At 35.1% G+C, this 18,724-nt stretch overlaps 1 protein-coding gene across 1 annotated transcript in view; it reads left to right on the top strand.

Moving 5' to 3' along the window:
• Nucleotides 1–17,004, top strand: part of SUGT1 (SGT1 homolog, MIS12 kinetochore complex assembly cochaperone) — a 39,775-nt gene extending 22,771 nt beyond the window's left edge. Inside the window, exons 11-13 of the mRNA XM_004759295.3 lie at nt 4,584–4,674; nt 7,960–8,141; nt 16,879–17,004. Coding sequence (XP_004759352.1) covers nt 4,584–4,674; nt 7,960–8,141; nt 16,879–16,980 — 375 coding nt within the window. The 3' untranslated portion in view covers nt 16,981–17,004. The remainder of the gene's footprint in view (nt 1–4,583; nt 4,675–7,959; nt 8,142–16,878) is intronic.
• The last annotated feature ends 1,720 nt before the right edge of the window (nt 17,005–18,724 follow it).

The raw sequence follows: 18,724 nt of genomic DNA, 5'->3' as shown, positions 1-18,724 counted from the left end.
CCTATTTATAGGTATAAACTGAACCCAGAGATGTTAAGTAATTTGCCCAGACTTTTTAGCTAATTATAATGATGAAGATAATGATAATAGCATTCAGTTATTTGCCAGACACAGTGCTCTGTTCTTTTCATACATGGTTTCATTTAACTCTGACAAGGACCCAAAATGAGGTAGACTCTATTAAATCACTTTTTACAGGAGAACAGGCTCAGTGAGATTAGGTGCTATTCATGGTCATAGTTCCAACAAGTAGTACCTGTTTATGACTCCTTTCTAAAATTATGCAGTTGATAGTTTTTGTCCTGCTTTCAACCTCTGCTTATTTCTGAGGAAATAAGTAAAACTTCTAGCAGTGGAAGACTCTTCCAGCAAGTTGTCTATCTATCTTGGTTGCCTCATCTCTAAAGTATGAATGGTAATCTCCTTTTATAGGGTTGTCCTATTAAGTGATGACATATGCAAAGCATACAGGCTTTATAGTAGTGCTCAACAAATATTCCCGCTATTATTATTTTATCCTGATTATGTAGATTTTTATTCCAGTTATAAAAGCAATAAACGCATATTATAGAAGATGTAGAAAAATATAAAGGAGCTGAGAAAGTAATCAGTCTCACTATTAATGACATTTTGAGAGACTTCCAGAAGATGAATATTTTTTATATTTAGATTTTTTTTCTTTTTAAAGATTTTATTTGAGAGAGGGAGAGAGCAAGAGGACACAAGCAGGGGGAGGGGCAGGCAGAGGGAGAAGCCGACTCCCTGCTGAGCAAGGAACCAGATGCAGGACTCCATCCCAGGACACAGATCATGACCTGAGGCGAAGGCAGACTCTTAACTGATTGAGCCACCCAGGTGCCCACCCCCCTTATTTAGATCTTTCACTACAAGTGATATACTGGAATTTTTTGTTTATGGGAGTATCTCTTCTGATTAATTTCTTCAGGAAGAATAGAGACTGTGATTTTATGTACTATCACAGTTCCTGGCCCACAGTAGGTACTCCTTAAATACTTGAATTGTACTATTAGAGCTTTTGTGATTTTTCAGTTTCTCATCATTAATAACTATCTTCTGCATTTAAAAAAAGATTATGAAATGATTTGAATGAAAAAATAAAGATGGTAGATGTGCAGTATGGCTTCAGGAAGACTGAGTTTGCTCTATTTTTGGACGAAGTGGTTAGGTACAGCCGTTAAACGTGCTGAGAGCTGAGTAAGAACATTGTGAAATTACATTCTAAAGGTCAGAAACAATTGTTTAATGACTACAGCCTTGAAACAGATGGTTGTCAAAACTTTGCCAGGAAAAAAGTTCAGCAGTAAATTGGCATAGCTCTCTAATCGCTGAGAAAGATGCCTTCCTGTCAGCCTATGGCAGTAAGTGGGAGCTTTTGCCTCCTCCTAAGAAGGTGGTGTCTGGATGCCATGACCCTTTTGGAGTAATGGCTTCCCTTTAAATTTGAAGTTCTTTCATTGGAAAATATTAAATTGTCCGTGCATAAAGAATTTAGAAGTGGGTGATAGTATGCAAAATCATGAAAACTTAACAATCTGGAACAGCAGGGATTCTTATTTAGTAACCTGTGAATACTGCTTTGGGATATTACTGAAAGCCTTCCCCGTGCATATGAGAGGAACATTCAGACCAAGGTTCTAAGTTAACTTATAAATTATTTTTGACTTAAATGAAAATAGAATAGCTAGATAATAGTTGTAATAAACAATATCTGAAATTGGGTGTGTGGTAACTCTGGAGTTACCTGCCAGAGTCATTAAGACTTAAAACTTCATTTTTACAAGCATGTATAAGCATTGAAAGTGAAATGGGTGTAAAAAGGAATTCACAGAAAATTAGCTCTCCCACTTTTTTAAAAAGCTGCTTTAAGTATGTTTTTATTATGTGCAGCTATTTTAATGAATGGATTAAATACAATTTCAAGTTCAGTTCAGTGTTTCTCACTTGATACATGTCGTTACTAAGGGCTTTGACTTTGGCCTTACAAAGTCCTCATTCTGCACATTTCATACTGCACCGTTGATACTGCACAATTACTCAGGTTATAGTGGCTTTCAGTACATGTGAGTGCCAGTGTATGCTGCTCCTTATGTGAAATAAGGAACTTTTTGTTGACTATGCTTAAGTGCAGGAATTTGAGATGTAAATGGAGGGTGCCCTGAGGCAGAGATATTATATTAGCTAAGGGTAGTGTTATATATACACTGCTTGCCAGGTCTTCATTTCCAGATGAGTTGAAAAAGGAACAAGATGAAGTTTTAAATTTTAGGATAATATCCCCTTTCAGTAACTGTTGCTTTGTCATTGCCAGCTATTAGAGTTTTGCTCCTTTTTGATAAATATTCCAGCAGTGACAACTTAAAACAATCATATTCCTATGCATATTAAAACCCTATTACTATGGGTAGTGTATGAGAAAATATGGGTAGTGTTTTACTTTATAAAAATTAGTCATTCATTTTAGAGAATTCTAGAGATACATATAAACTTAATGTTAAAAATACTATACTTTCCCAGTGACATTTGTTTCATGGTGTTTTCATTATGAAAACAGTTTTTTGTTAAATTTCTGTGCTAAAGAAAATAAAAATACTCAAAGACCACATCCCTCTTATACCATCACTTCTGTCTGATTAAAATTACTGGCAGATTTCTCCGTTAGTGTTTTGTTAAGGTATTTTAAAATGTAAATATTAAGGATTCTGACACTAAATGCAGGTGGTAGAAAGATCTGAATTTTTCTGATGTCACAGAGTTAAAGAACCAGTGTGAATAGGCTTTTCTTTTTGTTATATTTGTCTTTTGATTTTTTTTTCCTGTTTACAAAAGTAAATCCTTTTCTTAGAAAAAAATAGAACATAAAATTCTGTTTTGAGGGGCGCCTGGGTGGCTTACTTTTAAGCATTTGACTCTTGCTTTTGGCTGGGGTCATGATCTCTCAGGGTCTTGAGATGGAGCCCTGTATTGGGCTCTGCGCTGGCTGTGGATCCTGCTTAGAATTTTCTCTCTCCCTTTCTCCCTCCCCACGCTTGCACTTCCTCTCTCTCTAAAATAAATATATAAGATCTTTTTAAGAAAATTTTATTTTGGTTCTTAAACTGCGTAATAATTGGCTTATTAGTGCTATTAATGCTGATTTTGCGAGGCTAAAAATGGGAATGAGAGCATTATTTGAACAAGGAAAACAAGGAGCACAAAAGTGCTCTTTGAGTGTGTGTTACAGTTAAGGGTAGACTCTGGGGTGGTGCAGCCTTGATGAGAGAATTAAAGATGCTTTTAATATTTCATTTTAATAAGTGAAGCTAGTTCAGCATTTAGAAGGTCTTTGTAGTTTGCCTTACACGTCTTTCACCTTTATTTTTTACTGTTTTAACATAAATCCTGGACTTGAGACAAATGGGTCTTGTCCATACTCCCTGACGCACTATGTCCTTTGAAACCTCAGGGCTCCACTTTTAGGCGGTTTCTTTTGCCCCTGGAGACGTCCCCCTTTCACTATTGCAAATACTTACGCCCCTCAAAGCTCTTCAAGAGCTACCTACAAGAACATGTTTTTTAATATTTTAAAAATCCACCACATCCTTGAAGATTACAACTTGCTCATATTCGGTGTTTAATAATTATTGAGTGAATTATTATGAACATTTTAGATTATTTGTAGTATTTTTATACAATGATAGGAATTTGTCTCAACTCTCAAATGGGTTATTGTGTAGCAAATATGGTAATACCATTATTTTTTAAAAAGATTTACTGGGGCACCTGAGTGGTTCAGTCTGTAGGGCATCTGCCTTCCACTTAGTTCATGGTCCCAGGGTTCTAGCATTGAGCCCCATGTTGGGCCCCCGCTTAGCAGGGAGTCTGCTTCTCCCTCTCTCTCCCACCGCACTTATGTGCTTTCTCACTATCTTTTTCTCTCTCAAATAAATAAATACTTTAAAAAATTTTTTTAAAAATTTATTTTAGAGAGCTTGAGCAGGGGGAGGAGCAGAGACAGAGAAAGAAAGGGAAGCAAACTCCCCAGATCGGGGTGAGTGGCTTGATCTCGACAACCAGAGCTTACATCAGGAGTCAGATGCCTAGCCTACCTGACTGAGGCACCCAGGCACTCCTGTACTAATTCCTTTAGAACAGGGTTTCTCAGTGAGGAGTGCTGTTGACATTTTGGGTTGGATAATTCTTTGTTGTGGAGGGGTTGTCCTTTATGTTGTAGGATGTTTAGTAGCATCCCTAACCCCCACCCCAGTTGTGAGGACCAACAATAGCTATAAAAGTTGCCAAATCACCCTTGGTTGAGAACAGTTCATTGGAAGAAAAAAGCATATGGATTTCAGGATTCTTAATTATAGCTTGTAGTGTGTATGCATGTTGTTTTTGAAGGGTGGCTTTTAAATAGAAATAAAATGTTTCAGAGTTCTTTAAATTTAACCTTGTATAATTCAAGGAAATCATCTTGGGCACTATTAATTCTTAAAAAATTTTATGACTTAAGGAAATTGCATTTGTTTTTTACTGTTTTGTATATTTTACCTGAAATAATAAATTTTATTTGGTGTTTCCTCCAGATTGAAATTAAAATGAAAAAGACAGAGGCTGTGAGATGGGAAAAGCTAGAGGGGCAAGGAGATGTGCCTAAACCAAAACAGTTCATAGCAGGTTTGTTGTCTGGCCTTGATGAGCTTTAAATTCATATTGTGTTATATACTTGAAGTTAAATAGTAATGAGCATTTTTTCTATTTTCATTATTTATGTTCCCAAGAACAACAGATACAGTGAGTGCAGTAAGATTGCTCTGTAATGAATACAAAGTGCCTTTTATGTAAAGTTTCTACCTTCTTCAATTCTTCAGCTGAGAATAAGAGTGAATGCCTGCATAAACCCTGAGGGGGTTGCGTTTTTATTGTTTACCCAGTCGCTGTATGACATTAGTTGAGGGTTGTTTTTGTGTGTTGCCCTTTCCTATTGCTTCTTTTTGGATTGTAAGTGGATTAGAGGTTTATTCTGCCGAAATAATTTTCTCCTCTTCGCTCTCCTTTTTATTTATTCCTTTCTATTTCTTCTGATATTGTCAACTCTAATTTCGTGGACTTTCAGGGCTTCGCAGAGTAAAATACCTAACCCATTTCACTCTATTGCTCTTAAAGAAGTGCTCACAAACAGGTCATGAAAACCTAAGAAAAACCCAGAAGAGTGAAAACTAGGGTTGATTGTTTTTAACCCTATAAGGACCAGGCTACTTACTTGGGATCAATTTTAAGCCTATGCAAAAGACAGCTATTTTTCTAATGGAATGATTAATCTGCTTAGATACTGTTAGAATTACAGTCTGAGAGTATGTTTTATAGCAATGCCCTCATTAGGAAAGGAGAGAAAATTTTTTTGATTAATGTTCTGATTTGATGACTAAAATGCTACTTCTAGATTTTTTCACTGCTCTTTCTGTAACAGAAAACAGATTTCTTATGGCACCTTTTAGAAAACACAGTTAGCCAACAAGTCATTAATTATATATTTTTAATTTATTTTTATTTTTTTATTCATTATATTTTATTTTTATTTTGAAATAATTTTAGATGTCCCTAAAAGTTGCAGAAATGATAAGTTCTCATGTACCCTTCACCCAGCTTCCCTGCATAATAACATCACAACTAGTCTGTTGTGTAATTAGCAAAACCAGAAAATTGACACCAACAGATAATTTTTTAAGGATTGAAATATTTGAAGTTGGTATGTAGGCTGTTCAGCTTCTGCTTCACGTTTTATGTGAAAGATAGAGGAAAGATGTTATGTGATTCTTTTGGGTCTGACTCCGAGAGATTTGGGGGCTGAGGTTTATATAGAGCTCAAAAAGCGTTTAAAAAACAAAAACAAAAACCTTTAAATCTTACTCAGTTCTAACAACAGTCCTCTGTAGGAGGCAGCCCTGTTTTGCAGGGTCTAAAAGTAAGCAATTTGCTTAAGATCACCCAGCAATTTTTGTGGTCTAGGACTAAACCCTGGTCTTCAGGGTCTTGGTCTGGTTCTTATATAAACCCTGTATGTGATGCTGGTTGTTGCTGCATCTTTTTAACAATGGAAAAAAGTCTCTGCTGACCTGAGAATCTTTGCAGTTATTTGATATTATAATGAATGAACAAGGGAGTTAGGTTACCCATCCATTCCTAAGTAGTTTATCCACCATCTACTGGTGTTAAAGTTTTCTGAGAATAAATATGGAGATTTTTTTAGTGTTGTAGTTGCAGAGTTTTTCTAAACTCAATGCCTTGTATATTTCATATATTTCATATGCTATTCCTTCTGTCTTGTTATATTTTTGTAAGGAATTGATATGCTTGTCAGATTCCCATGTCCTGCAAGCTGGAGAGTGCAGATAAGGGCAAGTTGTTTAACCTTTCTGGACTAGTTTTCTTATCTGTAAAATGGAGGTTAGAATCTGTTCCCTTTCTTCTAGGGAGTCGGCATTAGGATTAATTAAACCCATGCATTTTTTAGGCTCTTGATTTAATACGACATACTTTTTTTTGCTTTCTTTGGCTACTAGTGAAAATGCACGTAGATAGAGAGGGGATTACTGGTAGAAAAGGGTAGATTGGAAAACTGTATGCTTACACTAAAAAAAACTATGTGGGGTGCTGTTTGGTTTTGTTTCTCTGGGGAGATAGACAGGGAGGAAGTTGGCTTACAGGTGAAAAGAAGGGATGGAACAGCAGACTGAACAGTTGGTAGTTTCTCATTTTTGAACTATTTTGAGGAAAGAGGGACATGTTGTGTGTCCTAATTTATTAATAGTAAAACTTTGAGTCAGGTTTTTTAAAGCTCTGTGGCTACACTGTCCAGTATGGTGACCACATGTACCTGCTGAACATTTGAAAATGACTGGTTTGGATTGAGTTGTGCTGGAAGTATAAAATACCAGATTTTGAAGACTCTGAAAGAACATAAACTGTCTTCTTAATATATTTATATTGATTCATGTTGAAGTGATACCGTTTTGTGTATGTAGGTTAAAAATATATTACTAGAATGCATTTCACCTGATTCTTTTTAGTAACATGGCTACTAGAAATTTTTAAATTATGTATGTGGCTCACATTTGTGGCCTGTGTAGTATTTCCATTGGAGAGTGAACACAACTGCTCTTATAGCTACTAGGTAGATTACTTTTTAATTACTCAGGTGCCACCATCTTGATTCCCTTAGTCTTTGGGATAGCCCTGGCAGTGCCCTGAGCTGCTGAGCCAGTCAGTAGCCTCTCTGGTTTTAAGCAGCCTTGGTTTACCTCAGTGTGCCCTACAGGTACTATTATTTTCTGTGTGTGCATGAGTGAGCATTGAACTCTAAATGATCACATGGTGTATTTTTCAACATTCAAGAATTGCTTATTATCTCCTATTGAAGTAATTAATAATTTAATGTGGGGAGAGGATGGAGTCTTAACTCACCGTCTAATGGCGTGGATAATTATATTTTCAGTTTATCTCTACTCTGAAAGAGAGATGCAGCTCAAAAAAGCCATGTTTTTAACATTTATTAAAATTTACTTAGAAATTTCTTAATGAAGCATTATTTAAAGACCCTTTTTAGAATTGTACTATCTCAGCAACTTTTCTGTAAGTATAAAAGTTCTAATATATTTCTCACTCAGTTCCCTCATTTTTAATACAAAGAATGTTTTTAATCTAATTCTGTAATATGTACCGAAAACCTATACTTCATTAGATTTTGCTCAAAAGAAATTCCTGGATTTTACATTACACTGATTCAGTTTGTAAAAGTGTAAATCTGATTATTGATTTATATATCAGAAAGACATTTATTATGAAATTTAGTGACCTAAACTATTTTCTGTGATGTTCTGTATGTCATGGTCACAAAGTTTGCATATTCTTGACATAATCATCATATGTTGATTAATCACATCTATCTTTTTTACTCCGTAGATGTAAAGAACTTATATCCATCATCATCTCATTATACGAGAAATTGGGATAAATTGGTTGGTGAGATCAAAGAAGAAGAAAAAAATGAGAAGTTGGAGGGAGATGCAGCTTTAAACAAACTATTCCAGCAGATCTATTCAGATGGTTCTGATGAAGTGAAACGTGCTATGAACAAATCATTTGTAAGAACATAAGCTTGAAAAACATATACTGTGGTAGTACTCCAGAAATTTTAACAGAAAGATTAATTAGGCAATTTAAAACCATATTGCATGTACTGTGGTTGGGAGGCCTTTTTGAATAGGCTTCATCTGAACATTTCTTTCTGCTCTAAACTAAGAGTAATAATTGGGGAAGTTGGAAACTTGTCGGGGAGTTGAGATGCAAGTGGTTTATTCCAAATACTTTTAGTTACTGAGTTAGAACTTAGAAGGCTTAAGGAAATACTCTAATTACTCTAGTTGGATTTATCACAATAGCTAAAGGAATCTCCATTAGAACCATATATAGTGGCCTCAGCGTTAGAGATGAAGAATATAGACAGGAAACTGCCAGAACAGTGTTTGGCAAGTAGAAGGTGCACATTAATTACTCATTGGTTTGTTAATGATTTGTCTGTTGATTAAGGAAATAAGCCCCAGGACAACATAAATACCACCTGAATTCAAGTTCTCAAGTTCTGAGATTTTTAATAACAAGTTATCTCTATAAAACTAGGTCGATGATTTTCCTGTAGTTGTAGTCATTTGACTTTTATCAGTAGTTTTGGAAATGTCACTTTCTTCTAAGGCATTTATATTCAAATTAGTATTTAGTTAATAAATGTCTTGGAGACTCAGATATTCCACAGAAGTTACTGTGTTGTAACTGCTCGTGATTGAGCATTTCACTGTTAATTTAAAAAAGTGTTTCTAATTAAACTTTTTATGTTGAAATAATTACAGATTTATATGCAGTTGTAGGAAATAATGTAGATAGAGATCCCTTGTATCCTTTACGCAGTGTCCCCTAGTGGAATCATCTTGCAGAACTACAGTAGTGTATCACAACCATGATATTGACAGTTCAGATGAAGAACATTTCCACTGCCACAGGGATTCCTTCACTGTAGTCATTTTATAGCCATACACACTTCCTCCACCCTGCCCTTCCTTAATTCCTGGCACCACTAATCTGACAGGTCTTTGTGAGATACATAGTTTGCACATATTTTCTCTCAGTCTGTACTTTGACTTTTTGTTTTCTTAATAGTCTTTTGCAGAGCTAAAGTATTCAATTTTGATGAAGTTCAATTTATCAGTGTTTCATTTTATGGATTATGCTTTTGTTATCAAGTCTGGAACTCTTTGCCTAGTCTTAGATCTGAAAGATTTTCTCCTGCATTTTTCTTTCAATAAGTTTTATGGTTTTACATAATATGTTGAAGTCCATGATCCATCTTGAGTTAGTTTTTTTTATATGAAGTTGAGATGTAGGTTGAGGTTTTTTGTATGTTTTGTTTTTAGCCTGCCTGTGATCATTTGCACCAGAACCATTTGTTGAAAAAACTCTTTCTAACATTGAATTGTTTTTTTGTTTCTCAAAAGTTACTTGAGTATATTTGTCAGTTTCTGAGTTCTCTTTTTTATCGACCTACATGTCTCCCTCCGTTAATACTATAGTCTTGATTATCACAGTTATGTAAATTTTGAATCCAGGAAGAGTCATTCCTTCTGTTTTGTTAGTCATTTTCAAAATTGTTCTAGATACTCTAGTTCTTTTGCTCTTCCTCATAAACTTTAGAATATTTTGTGTATATATATCAAAACATCCTCTTAGGTACGCATTGGACTATCTATCAATTTGGAGAGATTGACATTTTTATTGTGTTGAATCTGCCAGTTCATTTATTTAGATCTTTGATTCTTTCATCAGCGTTGTGCAGTTTTCTACATGTAAATCCTAAATGTTTTGCAAGAGATACCTAAGTATTCTTTTTTGAGTGATTGTAAATTGTATTGTATATTTAACTTTGGTGTCCTTGTGCTAGTGTTTAGAAATACAGTTGGTTTTTTGTTTATCTTATATTCTGTGTCCTTGCTAAACTTGTTTATTCTAGGAAATCTTTTGGTAAGTGTGAGTTTCTATGTAGGTAGTCATATTTTCAAGTAAGGACTTTTAAATCTGATATTTGTGACTTTCATCTTCTTTTTTTTGCTTTATTGCAACAGCTGGAACTTCTGGCACTATGTTGAATAAGAGTGGTGAGAGTGGACATTTATGCCTTGTTCCGATTTTAAGGGAAAAACCAGTCTTCCACCATTAATTACAGTGTTAGTGATAGATTTTTTGCAGATGCTCTCTCAGGTTGAAGGTCTCTATTCCTTGTGAGATTTTTATCATGAATGGCTGTTGACTTTTTGGAAGATAGCTGTTAGGTTCATCTATACCAACACCACACAGCTAGCTGTGCTTTTTTGGCATTGATTAAAATGATTATGTGATTTTTCTCCTTTAATCTGTTACAATGGGGATTTTATATGATTAGTATATTTCAGCTAAAACCCTGCTAGAGTAGGCACCATAAACACACACAATAGAAAACAGAAAGTCAAATCAATAATCTAATTCACATCTGAACAACCTAAGAAGATAGCAAAATAAACCCAAAGCAAGCAGATGGAATAAAATAACAAAGAACAGAAATGAATGAAATTTATAATAAAAATTATATTTTATTTATTGCATCCTTGGGATAAGCTTCACCTGGTCATGGTGTATAATTCCTTATATATATATCTCTCAGTTCTATTTTCAGATACTTTGTTAAGGATTTTTTAATCTATGTTCATAAGCGATACATTTTTTTTTTGTATGTCTTTGTCTGATTTTGGTATCTGTGTAATACTAACTTCATAAAATGAATTGGGAAGTACTCTACTGTTTTTTGGAAGAGATTGTGTAGAAGTGGTGTTAATTTTTCTTTAAACTAGTAAAATCATCTGGGCCTGGACATTTCTTTTTTGTCAAGATTTTAAATTACTTAACTATTCTAGGGGTGCCTGTGTGGCTTAGTGGTTTAGGCCTTTGCCTTCGGCTTAGGTCATGCTCTCGGGGTCCTGGGATCGAGCCCCGCATCAGGCTCTCTGCTTGGCGGGGAGATTGCTTCTCCTTCTGTCTCTGCCACCTCTCTGCCTACTAGTGCTCTCTCTCTCTCTGTCAAATAAAATAAAAAATAAAAATAAAAATAAATTACTCAATTATTCTAATAGCTTTGTAGGACTTCTATTTCATATCATTGAATGACCTGTGGCAGTTTGTGTTTTTGAGCATTTTATTCTATTTAGTTTGTCTAACCTGTCAATGTTGATAGTATTTTCTTACTATTTTTATTTTGCTATCTACAGGGTCTGTAGTGATATTCCATTTCATTCCTATGGTGGTAATTTGTATCTTTTCTTTCAGTCTTGATACAGAGGTTTGTCAATGTCACTGAATTTTTTCTTTCCACAAAATCAGCCCTTTGTTGACTTAAGAATATATTTTCTTCTATTTTTTATTATAAATTTCATTCATTTCATAAATTTCCCTTTTAGCAAGGTTTTAGCTGTCTCACAAATTCTAATGTTATATTGTCATTCAGTTTAATATGTATTTTGATTTCAGTTGAGACTTCATCACATGGATTGTTTAGAAGTGTGTTGTTCAGTTCCCAAATGTTTGGAGATTTTCCTGTTACCTTATTGGTTTCTGATTTCATTCCATTGTGATTTGAGATTACATACAACATGATTTACATTGTTTCATTGCCCAGCATTCAGTCTATCTCAAGTTTATGTTTCGCTTGAAAAGAAGTTGTATTCTGTTGTTGGAAGGAATGTTCTGTAGTTGTCTGTTAGATCTTGTTGCTTGATACTGTTGTTGAATTCCTTTGTATCCTTGCTGATATTGTCTTATTGTTCTGTCAATTTTTGCTTCACATATTTTGTAGCTCTGTTTGGTTCATATGCATTTAGGATTGCTGTATCTTCATGGTAGATTGACCTTTTTATCATATATACATGTCATTCTCTAGCTCTGGTAATTTTCTTTGCTCTGATACTAATGTAGCCAATTCTCCTGTCTTTGATTAATCTTTGCATGATGTGTTGTTCCATTCTTTTATTTCCAACCTGTCTATATCATATTTAAGTTGATTCCTTCTGTTTTAAAGTGAGTATCTTGGAGATAGCATATAGTTGGGTTGTTTTTCATCTCTTCTGCCAGTCTCTGTCTTTTAATTGATGTATTCAGATAATTTACATTAAATGTAATTATTGATACATTAGGACTTTAATTCTGCCATTTTCTTTTTTTTGTTCTGTGTTTTGTTTTTGTTTTTCCTGCCTTCCTCTGAGTACTTTTAAATGTTTTTTAGTTTCATTTTTATTTATTTGTAAATTTTTTAGTGGTTGCTTTGTATGCTAGCTATATTATACATAGCTTATCATAGTTTACTGGTGTTATTTTTAAAAGATTTTATTTATTTATTTGATAGAGAGAGAGGGATCACAAGTAGGCAGAGAAGCAGGCAGAGAGAGAGGGGGAAGCAGGCTCCCTGCCTAGCAGAGAGCCCGACATGAGATCATAACCTGAGCCGAAGGCAGAGGCTCAACCCACTGAGCCACCCAGGCGCCCGACCTGGTGTCATTTTTTTTGTCAGTTTGAGTGAAGTGTAGAAACCTTACCACCCCCCCTTATGTCCCTTTACCCTTTCTCATTTATAATTTTCACAAGTATTTCTTCTACATACTTTTAGAACCACATTATACAGCATTATATTTTCATTCAACTTTCAAACATAATTTAGAAAGCTCGAGAAAAAAGCAAATTCTATTTTATTTGTTGTCTTTTTTTCATTTGTAATGTTCTAAGATTCTGTCATTAGATTTTTCTTATTTTAGAGAACTTTCTTTAGGCATTCTTTTTATTTTATTATTATTATTATTTTTTAAGTAGGCTCCATATCTGGAGTGGAGCCCAGTGTGGGTTTGAACTCAAGACCTGAGCTGAAGTTGAGTCGTATGCTTAACCAACTGAGCCACTCACGTGCCCCCTGGCATTCTTTAGATCTGCCTGTTACAGATTCTTTGTCAGCAGGGATTTCTTTAGTTTTATTCTGATTGGGGTTTGTTGAATGTATAGGTTTATATGTCTTTCCAAATTTGGGAAATATTCAGCCATTATTTCATTGAGTATTTTTTCAGATCTACCCTCTTTGTCTTCTTCCTAGAACCTGATGATATAAGATAAATATTTTGTCACAGTTTCACACATCCCTGGGACTTTCTTCATTTTATTTCTCTTTTTTCTCTGTTGTTTTGATTAGGTGATTTATATTGTCCTGTTTTCAGGTTCACTGATTCTTTCTCTATCTGTTCTCTTCTGTTCTTTAGTCTGTCTACTTAACCTTTTTACTTCAACTGTAGTTTTTAATTCTAAAACATTCGATGGTTCTTTATATCTTTTTTCTTTGCTGAACTTTTTTATTTTTCATTTATTTCAAGCAAGTTCATGATTTCTAGTTAAAGCATTTTTTATTATGACTACTTTAAAATCTTTTGTTAGATAATTTTAGCATTTATCATATCTCTAAATTAGCCTCTGTTGGTTGTCTTCTTTCTTGAAAAAATAGAATCTGAAATTTTCCTTATGCTTTTTTTTTTGACCAGCAATAAGTGATTTTTCAGTTGAAACTGGGATGTCTTCGTGTTCTGCAGTGCGACAGCATCTTATTTAAATCCTCTATCTTAGGGATGCCTGGGTTGCTCATCTGGTTAAGCATCTCCCTTCAGCTCAGGTCATGAACCAGGGTCCTGAAATCGAGTCCTGCATCAGGCTTTCTGCTCCTCAGGGAGCCTGCTTCTCCCTCTACCTGCTGCTCTTCATTCTTGTTCATGCTCTTTCTCTCTCTGGCAAATAAATAAATAAAGTCTTTAAAAATAATAAATCCTCCCATCTTATTTGGCTTTCTCTGCCAGTCATTCTGTCAGAGGACAGGAAGGCACTGCCTTGTTGTTGCTGGGTGGAGGTAGAAATCCAGCATGCTAATCAGCCTCCTTAGACATCCCAGAGCATCTCTTTGTTACTACTGGGAGTGGGATATAGATACCTATATGGTTTTCACTGATACCACAGGTGGCAGAGGAGGTGGGTTCATGATAGCCTAGCATGGATGGAAGTCTGGGCTCCTCGCTCAGCCTTTACTGGCCTTGAGCGTGGATGGGACCACAGGTTTTTCTGTGGTGTCTAGTGCAGTAGAGCAATTATAAAACTTTTCTGTCTTCCTAAGCTATCTTTTTGTCTTTGTTCATCGTTTAGCTAGAGAAACCAGGTTTCTCTTCAAGATTTTTTGTTTGTGTGCCTCTTAGTGTTTCTGGCTTCTTTAGGAGCAACTCTAGGACATGAGGCAAAAAGGAAAACCCAGGAGACTCACCACCATCTTATGTTGTTCCTTGGCTCCCAAGGTCCTTAGCTGATCTTCTTCCCTTCATCTTTTAGAGTCTTAACGTTTGTTTACATATATATAATGTCCAAGGTTTTTAGTAGTACTTAGGAGAAAGAATAGGATAAAGTATATCTACTCTGTGTCCCCAGGAAGGGAAGTTAGTTTCTTTATTGACTTTTTTAAGGGTATGCTAGAAAGAATAGCAGTGTGTGAAATTTCAAAGATAGATTATAGAATCTACATCCATTTTCATACAGAGGCTTTGCTAATAGTGAATGAACCATGTACACCCATAAAACAAGCCGTCTAAAACATACCAAGTACTTCTGGAAAGACAAGCAAAGTAGACTTTGTCATCTATGATCTTGCAGTCTAATCGGGACAAAAAGACCAACATGTACAAAATAATGAGAGGGAAATGCTAAATTGCACTGTAGTCCATAAAGAAAGAGGGGGAGATAAATGTCATCAGTAATATCAGATTATAAGCTAAATTTGCTTTCTTCATCTTCATAGGAGTAGTTTATTATATAGAATTTATCTCTTTTCAAATTTTTCAAAGTTTTAAAATTCCACCTAGTTACTATACATGTAATATTAGTTTCAGGTGTGCAGAATAGTGGTTCAGCACTTCCGTATACCACCCAGTACTCATCACAAGTGTACTCCCTATTCCTTATCCCCTGTTTAGCCCATGGCCCCATCCACCTCCCATCTGGTAACCATCAGTTCTCTGTGGTTAAGTATCCATTCTTTCGTTTCTTAAATTTGCCCTTTTTTTGTTTGTTTGTTTCTTAAATTCCACATATTAGTGAAATCACATGGTATCTATCTCTGACTGACTTATTTCAGTTAGCATAATACTCTCTAGCTCCATCCATGTCATTGTGAATGGCAAGATTTGATTCTTTTGCGTGTGTGTGTGTGGCTGGGCAATAATTCATTGTGTATGTATACCACTTTTTCTTTTTTCTTCTCAGATGTGGGTCAGGATTAGATTAGGTTTTTATGGCCAGAGTTAGGGTTAGGGCCCAGGTAAGGGTATATGCCTTGTATCTGCAATTTAGAGAACTTGCTAGAGGACTCGATGACATTAGGATTGGGGTTAGGGCTTAGGGCTAAGGTTAGGGGTTTATGATGTTAGTGGGTTTGTATTAATGAGAGAGCATGTTACTTGAATGACAGTTTCTACACAGTGTAGTTCAGTGAGGTACGCACAGGGCCCATGCTATATGCTGTTAACGTGTTTACATACACTTATATCTGAATGAAAGAAGACGTTACTTAAAACATACACTGTATACTTCCACTCAGGTAAGAGTAGGTCTGTTCTCATATGCTTCAACACATTACATTTACAAACATACATATCAATATTTTATTTGAAGTCTACCATGTGCCCAACCGTTGTGGCTTAGATCTGGGATGTAAGTGTTAGAAAAATATGTTACTTGCCTTGTTGGAGCTCTCAGCTTTAGTAGGAACCAAGGGTACTAAGCAGATAAAGCAAACCCTTAAAATTCTTAACAGTGTAGTGTGATGCATATTGCATTAACGGTAATTATGATCATAAAGAATACAAATTCTACAAAAGTAGAGTCCTGATTAGGGTCAAAGGAGGCCACAGAGAAATGGTGATATGTCATGTTTAGAGGATAGCTAAAGAGTATGGAAAATAAATGGGTGGCAAAGAACATCTCATGCGAAGCAACCCATGTAAGGGAGCTTGACAGGAAGTGTGAGGCATGGGGTTACATGGAGGTTCCAGTGTAGTAGTGGGGTTTATAACTATATACATATGCCCGTAGCACAGCTGATTATGTAAAAATGTTTAGATTTTGAGAATTCACACCTTTTTTCTGTGATCCAAGTCAGTTTAATTTTTAATTTAAGATAACAAATGTCCAGAGTTTTTTAGAATGTACTTATGAATATGCTAAAGTTGTTGGTAGGTGGTAAATTCTATTAATGGTAAATAGATAATCAATTCTTTAGTGAGATACACATTTTATGTACTCATGCGTATGCACATTGATTTGAAAACTTTCCAGCATTCCCTTGTATATATTTGCCACATTAAGGGGATCTTAAAAGCTCTGTCCAATTTGTAAAGAAAGCGTTTACTTTGCCTGGTCTTTACTATCTTTAACAAAAGAGATTAGTCATTTTCTTGGGGAGCCAATTTTGTTTTCATCAGAAGGTAGATTTTCCACATTTACCTCATTTCTGGTTAGCCGAGGGAGATGTGCTTTTTATTTATGACTGTGTATGAACATGATGCCTTCTGCCTAATTTATCTGGAAAGTCTAAAATTAAATCGAAGTATTGTCTTATGTTTATATTGAGCCAAACATAGCTTATATTTAGAACACTATACTTGAAACAGTTTTAGAAAAATACTCTGTTTTGATTATATGGTCGAAGGATTAATCTATTTTTATTTCTTATTACAGATGGAGTCTGGTGGTACAGTTTTGAGTACCAACTGGTCTGATGTAGGTAAAAGGAAAGTTGAAATCAATCCTCCTGATGATATGGAATGGAAAAAGTACTAAATAAATTAATTTGCTATCACTGTATTGCATATATTCACCTATGCCCATTGTGTATTAATATCGCATTCTTGAATTTTGAACTCTGAGTATCTTTTTGAAAGGTTATACCTCTTTACCTCTTTGTGCTTTAAAAATCATTTTCCTCCCAAGTGTTAAAAGATTCTAATGAAGAACGAAGATCGTATTTTAACACTTTTGTCCTTAAGGATTTCAGACATGCCGAAATGAAATGAAGTATCATTTGCTACTGGATAGGTTAGTTCTACCTAGTTATGGAAGTGGAAAAATCATTAATGGGATATCTTGGGTTATTGCCTTATTTTTGATGGAGTATTCTGTTAATAATTTATTAGATTTGGCAGTTTGGGTGAGCACAGATTTTTTTCAACTTCCATGTTACATTGTTTGCTTTTAAAAAATGCTTTTGGATGGAGTTGTAAATACAGTTTTTCTATGAAGAAGCTTGGTTTATTTACCTTTTTCTTAAGTTTTATAATGAGAACTTTGAGAAATTATCACAGGGAATTCCTGTTTGGTTATTTTTATGGGAAATATTTGTAATTACACTGAGATTGTGGTCCTTACCTTCCAAATCCTGTATAAAACATAAGAGACCTGAGTTTAACATGCTGCAAATTTATCCATACTGAAGGATAATCTGTGAAATTGGGTCTAAGAGTTATTTAGGAAAGCCCAATGCTACTTCTGGCTGGGTTTTTTTTGTTGACTTTTTGTTTGTTTTGTTTTGTTGGGTTTGGCCCCCTTCCCCGCATCAGGAGGTTTAAAATTACTGATGGCTTGTTTTGTTTTGTTATTTTGAATTTTTTTTTCTATATATTTTTTTTTATTAGAGTATTTCTCATCTCACATCTCCATGATTACTTTGGTTTCAGTGGTTTAAGGTAGCTGCTGAGAGAATAAATTAATAGGTATATATTTAGTATGTACTCTATTTCTAGAGTAAATAGATACCATGGGAATACAAAAAGTAAAGACACGTTCATTAACTTCAAAGAGCTTATAATCTAGCAGAGAAAAAATTAGCATTCATGAAAGAATTGTGGAATGGCTGATTGCTGAACTCATTATAAATAGAGTCTTGAGACAGAAAAATAGTGTCTTATGATTAAAATTCTTTGCAGTCTGAACTGTTACAAAGTATAGGCCAATGATGACCTATAGGTCTGACTTTGCTTTTGGACCATAATTGTTGAATTGTTGAGGTTGGTGTCTGTTAGATCTCACAGTGCGTTAAGGCATTCCTGTATCCTGCTAGCTTAGGGTAAGGTAGATCAGAGGCAAATCAGGCATTGAGTCAGCCTCCGAAAGAGTGAGAATTCAGTCCCTTCCATTTATTCGTTTGACTTGAAATGTAGCAGGGTTCATGAGGAAAATGGTGGTGGGGTGATACCTGACTACCCAAACCTCTTACAATCTATTAATGTACCTGGGCATTTTCACTTCTCCTTCTGCCCACTTACGGCTACAGGCTACGTTTTTGGTTCTTCAGCACTGAAGGAAAAGGCAAAATTAATTTCGCTTGTGTGAATTTCTGAAATTTTCTCCTTAAGGAAATTAGATAGTTTTAGTGTTCTGTGTGGCACAATTTCTCAGAACCGTTAGTTCTCAGGGGTGATTAGGGAGGCCAATGCTACAGACACATAAGCTGGGCAACAGCACTACACCAGGGACAAGAATCCTAGCTTCAACAAATCTCTGCCACTAACTACCTTTATAATCTTCA

The sequence above is a fragment of the Mustela putorius genome, unplaced genomic scaffold, assembly GCF_011764305.1.
Source record: "Mustela putorius furo isolate JIRA1106 unplaced genomic scaffold, ASM1176430v1.1 tig00000179_pilon_pilon_pilon, whole genome shotgun sequence".
NCBI lineage: Eukaryota > Metazoa > Chordata > Mammalia > Carnivora > Mustelidae > Mustela > Mustela putorius.
The sequence above is the reverse complement of the archived record's forward strand: the minus strand, read 5'-3'. Positions and strand labels throughout refer to the sequence as shown.